The sequence below is a fragment of the Otolemur garnettii genome, unplaced genomic scaffold (genome assembly GCF_000181295.1).
Source record: "Otolemur garnettii isolate 467f Iridium unplaced genomic scaffold, OtoGar3 scaffold00019, whole genome shotgun sequence".
NCBI lineage: Eukaryota > Metazoa > Chordata > Mammalia > Primates > Galagidae > Otolemur > Otolemur garnettii.
In genome coordinates this window covers 12,521,683-12,528,524 of record NW_003852414.1, presented here as the reverse complement: position 1 = coordinate 12,528,524, position 6,842 = coordinate 12,521,683, and the positions used below count along the sequence as shown (strand labels likewise).

At 35.2% G+C, this 6,842-nt stretch overlaps 1 protein-coding gene across 14 annotated transcripts in view; it reads left to right on the top strand.

The window, feature by feature from the left end:
* Nucleotides 1–6,842, top strand: part of MLLT10 (MLLT10, histone lysine methyltransferase DOT1L cofactor) — a 204,559-nt gene that overhangs the window by 92,286 nt on the left and 105,431 nt on the right. For 11 of the 14 annotated variants that reach the window (XM_023511344.1, XM_012803354.2, XM_023511343.1 and 8 more), the window contains 3 exons: nucleotides 488–591; nucleotides 2,666–2,759; nucleotides 4,497–4,592. In XM_023511344.1, the coding sequence (XP_023367112.1) occupies nucleotides 488–591; nucleotides 2,666–2,759; nucleotides 4,497–4,592 (294 nt within the window). The remainder of the gene's footprint in view (nucleotides 1–487; nucleotides 592–2,665; nucleotides 2,760–4,496; nucleotides 4,593–6,842) is intronic. The other 3 variants (XM_023511351.1, XM_023511350.1, XM_023511346.1) reach the window with 2 other exon arrangements.

Genomic DNA, 6,842 nt, shown 5'->3' with positions numbered 1-6,842 from the left:
AAAAAAAAAAAAAAAAAAAGCTCACAAAATCAGCATGCAGCCTGTTGGTGGCAAGTTGGACATTCCTGCAACCTTGCTTACTCACATGGGTTGTCCTTTGTCTCATATATCCCAACTCCCTGTATCAAACCCTCTTAGATAAGATTATTTGCAGCAGAGAGAAAAGGAATCAGTTGAAAATCAGTCACATTTGAAGAAAAAGATGTGGTGGACTACGTCCTGGTTCAGTCTTCAATACTTGGGAAGAGTCCTTCTGTATTGTAGGGTTTGAGACTAAAAAGGATAATGCCTTTGTCCATTTTTTTACATGTTTGTTTGTTCATGTTTTTCTGTTTGCATTGCTTGCAAAAATTAGGTTACCATAACAAAAATGTTTATAAGTAAAGTAGGTTAGGTAGCAAGCCTGATCTTCATTTCAGAACATAATTATAACATTCACATTCACATTAAGCCCTTGTATGATTTTTGTTTGTTTTTCTACCCTAAGACTTGCTACATTTGTGATGAACAAGGAAGAGAAAGCAAAGCAGCCACTGGTGCATGCATGACATGTAATAAACATGGATGTAGACAGGCTTTCCATGTAACATGGTATGTATGTTTCCACTGTTGCCCAGAACTGAAATTGGCAAATGCCTTGTATAATCTATTAATAGTTGAAGACTTAGGTACGCAAACCTTAATTATAATCTTATTGGGCTAACTTTTATGCCCACATTTACTTATTGGTAATAAAGATAATTCTAATAACTGAATATATTTACTGGAGTGAATTTGCAGTAACTGGCCCCTGGTTCTAGTGTGTTACATGTAAGCTTCAGTTTCATCTTATTTAAAATACTGGTGTTGACTATCTTTGATATTGATACAGGTAAACTAGCAGTGTAGTGTCTGAAATATTAGTAAAGATTCAACAGATGATAGTGCCCCTGTACTTTCTGTGTCTCAAGGGAAAGATACATAATATAACCACCATCATTCTCATTGTTACAGTGACTTCTTCCCAAAGATTTACTTACTTATTTTTTCAATGTAAAATTTCAAGGACAAAAATTATTCAAGATATTCTGTATTGCAGGTAACAATTAGAAAGAAAAGTTTGGGAAAAATCAATGAACTTAATTTTTTTTTTTTATTTATCACTATCTCACCCTTGGTAGAGTGCCGTGGCGTTACAGCTCATAGCAGCCACAAACTCTTGGGCTTAAGTGATTCTCTTGCTGCAGCCTCCCAAGTAGCTGGAACTATAGGTGCCCACCACAGCACTTGGCTATTTTTTGATTGCAGTTGTTTAGTTGGGCCAGGTTCAAACCCACTACTCTTGGTGTATGTGGCTGGCGCCGTAACCACAGTGCTGTGATTCGAGCACTTAATCAACAAACTTAATCTTAAATCAATGAACTTAATTTTTTTTTTTTATTTATCACTATCTCACCCTTGGTAGAGTGCCGTGGCGTTACAGCTCATAGCAGCCACAAACTCTTGGGCTTAAGTGATTCTCTTGCTGCAGCCTCCCAAGTAGCTGGGACCATACGTGCCTGCCACAACGCCTGGCTATTTTTTTGTTGTTGTTGTTGCAGCTGTCATTGTTATTTGGCGGGGCTGGGGTCAATTCGAACCTGCCACCTTAGGTGTATGTGGCTGGCGCCTTAGCCCCTTGAGCCACAGGTGCCGAGCCAGTCTACTGATTCTTTAAGCAGGAAGATTGCTCAAGGCAAGAAGTTTGAAAACTAAATTAGCCAGGTGTTGTGGCAGGCACCTATGGTCCCTGAGTCCAGGAGTTTGAGATTGCAGTGAGCTATGACCACTCCACAGCGATTTAGCCTTGACAACAGACCAAGACTCTGTCTTGAAAAAAAGGGAGAGAGATAAAGAAAACTAAAAAAGAAAGGAAAAAGAATGAGCCTATGCCTAGCTGCCAGTTTAAGCACATTCTCATTTCCTGAGCTTTTAGTGTTTGAGCACATGAAGTACATTTTATGCTACTATTGGGGAATGGAAAAAGAATTTTGACTTTCAAAAATTCTCTTAATTACTATACATAGTTTTCCAAGGAAGAAAATGCTTTTTTGAGTATATGATCTGTATACTAATAACATTATTTTGCAATCTGTGAAAGGTCAAATACACAAGATTATGGTTATAAACTTTAGCATTTTGTGTTTTTTAAAAACACAAATATGATAACTTGATTTCAATTCCATTTTTTCCATTAATTTTTGACTGAAAAGCATGACTTAGGTTTATCTGTACTATGATTTAAAGCATTTAGATTTGCAAACTTAGTCCTGGGTGAATGAATTTTTTCATATTAAGATTATGTATTCTGCATCCATGAGCTAAATACCATCATATGTCATTTTAGCCCATTGGTGGCGAAGCCTTTCCAGTTGTACCTGTGACACAGATTGAAAAAGTAGAAGTATTCATAGTGAGAGGGAAAGAGAATTTATTTTAAAGAAACAATGTCTATTTGATGACACAAATCACACATCCATCTTCATCTTTAATAGAGATATATGAAGAGTTTATTTTAAGCCATAAATATGGCATTAAAAGAATCATCAGTTGTAGGTTGGGGTCTTGCACACCTTTCATACGTGGAAGTGAACTTTGTTTGTCTCTATACACAGGCTGTATTGATACTCTTGCTTGTTATTTTCAGTGCTCAGTTCGCTGGACTACTCTGTGAAGAAGAAGGTAATGGGGCGGATAACGTCCAGTACTGTGGCTACTGTAAATACCATTTTAGTAAGCTGGTAAGAATTTGTCTTGAATTTACTGTTCAGATGCTGATTCATTTTGACAATAGAGTGACACTGCTATATGAAAAAGGCCACATAATCATTCTTTTTCCCTAGGTTTTTGCTTGAGTTGAAGTTTTTTGAGCATATTCTTTATTGGAAATGAAAAGACTTAGTAAATTTTGCTTTGTTTGGGTCATTTGCAAAGGCAGATATTCCAGGATATTCACATTTAGAATATATGTCGATAGTTGATAGTAAATGCCAGCATTTCAACATTATTTTCATTTAATTCAATTTTCAGCACATGACTAGACACTTTGTGATTCTTTATCACTCTCATTTCTCAATTTCCTGCTTCATTACTATTGTACCTTTTGTTTGTTCTTTTTTTTAAACTGAGAACTAGTAAAGCTCTGAAATTAAACTATCTTATAACTTAAAGATCTTCAAAAATATATTTAAGTATAGCTTTGGGAATATTTTAGATTTGGTCAGTCTTTGCTATCACACAGTTACATAGTAGCATGGATGACTGAGTTAGTAACAGCTGATCTCTTTACAAATTTGTGTCTGTGTTCCTTTGAAGGATCAATTTATGTTTAATGTCCCAAATGTCTATTTCTCATACATATTCATACACCAAAGGTTTAAGGCTTATCTTTTATTGTCTAATTTTTTAAATCAGTACCTTTTTCTTGTGAACAGGGCTATTTCGTTCTTTTTTAAAAACTAGCAGCTTATGAAATGAGCAGCTCAAACCTCTAATATTCTGGTTTATGCATATGAAATAAGTATGTACCTACATCATTTGATGCTTAACGCTTTGGTAATGGCTAGCACAGCTATTAAAGTGTTTTAGGAGAAATTTTGAAATTGTGAAACTGAACATTTGTCTCCCTGGGTGTTAAAAGCACACTGGAATCTTCATTTTCTAAGCGAGAGATGCTTTCAATAAAATAGTGAAATGAATTTTAAAGTTTGTACAAATAAAAATTTCTTGTTGCTAATCATTGATATGATATCTATCTTATTTACCAATTGAGAAAAAAACCTACTTAACAATTTATTAAGATTGTTATAAACTATATGTAATTTTACATCTTTTATAGTCATTTTTATCTAGTTTAAACCAATTAGTTATAGTACCACCAACTTTTATTCACTCTGAATAACTGTCAGTTTCATAATTAATTATGCAATGGTGTATTTTTAAACAAAAATGTGTAATGTTTTTAGTAATGCTTTGAAAAATGCATGGGTCTAATACTGACACTTCTTTTTTTTTTTTAGAAAACTGTATGCTTTAATACTGAAATTATAGGATTAAAAGTCTTCTCGCTTTCTCTAGTGGCAAAAAAATAACTCTTCAAATATTTGCTTTTCTGTTTTTCTAGTCTTGGCTTCTTTCTTTAATTGGCATTTTTCTTTTGGTTGACATTTTTTTTAAAGCAGACATTGAAAATAATATAGTAGCTTATTTGACAATAGGCAATCTATTTTCACATATTTTAATAAATATACAAAAATATGGCATTAATGTTAATTTTAGGGGTAGATTTCCCTTCATAGTGCAATGGACAATATATGGATGGTTTCTAAACTGGATTATATAGATTGAAATAGTGAATATTTTTATTTTAGAAGACATTTAAAAATACTTCACACTTGAATTGGTTTAAGCCTAACAAAAAGATTCTTTTAAAAATTTTATATACATATACCTATATGTATATATATTTTCTTTTTTAGAAAAAGAGCAAACGGGGATCTAATAGGTCATATGATCAAAGTTTAAGTGATTCTTCCTCTCACTCTCAGGATAAACATCATGAGAAAGAGAAAAAAGTAAGTGGATTTGTTGTTGCTAAATTTGTAGCACATCTGCTTAATAGAATTTTGAGTAATAGTGTATAAGTCAAAGAATAGGCTTAAAATAGTGCCATATTTGTAAATATGATTTTACCCATTGCAACAGAAAATTTAAAATATAGCTTGATTGAAAGCATGAGAGAGATTTCTTACATGTGTTATTGTGGTCATCTTGTGAAATTTTTAGGTGACTTGAGCAATACTAGTTTGTTGCTATATGTCATTAATAGATTACTTCATTAGCAAGTCATTATCTCATCAGCTTTTCTCCTTTATATTAGAACAATTTTGAAGTTCTATATATGCTTAGCTGGTTTTCCTTTTCAGTGGTGCTAATGGTTAATATTTTTATAAATAGCCAAATGTCATACCTTTTGTTTGAGAAAATGTTGTCTTTTAATTAAAACACTAAAAGCTTGCTTGAATACTAATCTATCTTCTTCTGACTTACCTGTTTTCTGCTTATGTTTTGACTTATTTTAAGTGATTAATTTTTAATAAGCTAAAAGTCAATCTGTAGAATCATTCACCCTTAGTTTGTAATTCTTTAAGAATGTACTATACTGCCAGTGTAGTGAAAGGAACTACCATGAATTATTTTTAAGAAAGTGAGGATACAAAGGACATCTTTAAATGGAAATGATATAGTTTATACAGTTATAAACTATTTTGAAAATATCTTGGCAGCTTGTATTTAAAAATTAGGTTACATGACATGTATATGTGTAAATATGATTTGGGAAATAATAACGTATTCTTACTGAAAAAATGCTTTGGTTTGAATTTGTGTTTGTGCTTTCATTTAAGGCAAGCATTGTAAAGGCTTAAGTCAGCAGTTTTCAACCTGTGGGTGGCGATCTCTTTGGGGATCGAATGACCCTTTCACAGTAGTCGCCTAAATACATCCTGCATATCAGATATTTGCATTATGATTCATAACAGTAGCACAATTACAGTTATGAAGTAGCAACGAAAATAATTTTATGGTTGGGGGTCACCACAACATGACTGTATTAAAGGGTTGCAGCATTAGGAAGGTTTAGTTTTGAGATTAAATTCTCTGTTATGAAGCCCAGGCTCAGTGTCTCACTTAAGTACTTAGTTTTGAGATTAAATTTTCTATTATGAGGCCCAGGCTCAATGTCTCATGCCTGTAATCCAGCACTTGGGGAGGCTGAGGCAGAGGATCTCTTGAACTCAGTAGTTCAAGACCAACCTGAGCAAGAGTGAGACCCCATCTCTGCTATAAATAGGAAAAGCAGAGGAGGGTTCTGGCAGCTGCCTATAGGGAGGCTGAGTAGGATCGCATGAACCCAGGAGTTTGAGGTTTCTGTGAACTAGGTTGACACCCTCGCCTTCTAGGTTGGGGCAAGAAGCTAGAAGGCCTCCTTACAGCCTCCTTACAGCTTCTAGGGAGGCAGAGTAGGATTGCTTGAACCCAAGAGTTTGAAGTTTCTAGGTTGACACCCTAGCCTTCTAGCTTGGGGCAACAGAATGAGTCTTCATCTCAAAAAAAGAAGAAAAAAATTTGGCTCTGTGCCAGCCACATACACCAAGGGTGGTGGTTTAAACCTGGCCAGGGCCAGCTAAAGAACTGCAAACAAAAAATAACTGAGCATTTTGGTGTGCACCTATAGTCCCAGCTACTTAGGAATTTGAGGCAAGGGTATTGCTTAAGCACAAGAGTTGGAGGTTGCTGTGAGCTGTGATGCCACGGCATTTTCCCGAGGGCAACATAGTAAGACTCTGTCTCAAAATAAAAATTAAAAAAAAAAAAAAAAAAAGATTCTGGCCTGGCCTTGGGCAGTGGCTCATGCCTGTAATTGTAGCACTCTGGGAAGCCAAGGTGGGTGGGTCACCTGAGCGCAGGCCTTAGAGACCAGCCTGAGCAAGAGTGAGACATGGTCTCTACTAAGAATAGAAAAACTAGCTGGGTGTTGTGGGTGCCTATGGTCCTAGCTACTTGTGAGGCTGAGACAAGGGATCTCTTGAGCTCAAGAATTTGAGATTGCTGTGAGCTATGATATCATGGCACTCTACTCAGAGTGACAGAGATTTTTTTCTAAATAAATAAATAAAATAAACAAGGTATTTAAACTTGTTTAGCTTTAAATTTTAGAATATTAGATATAGGCTCGGCACCTATAGCTCAACCGGCTAAGGCGCCAGCCACGTACACCTAAGGTGGCGGGTTCGAATCCCCAGCCCGGACCCGCCAAACAACAA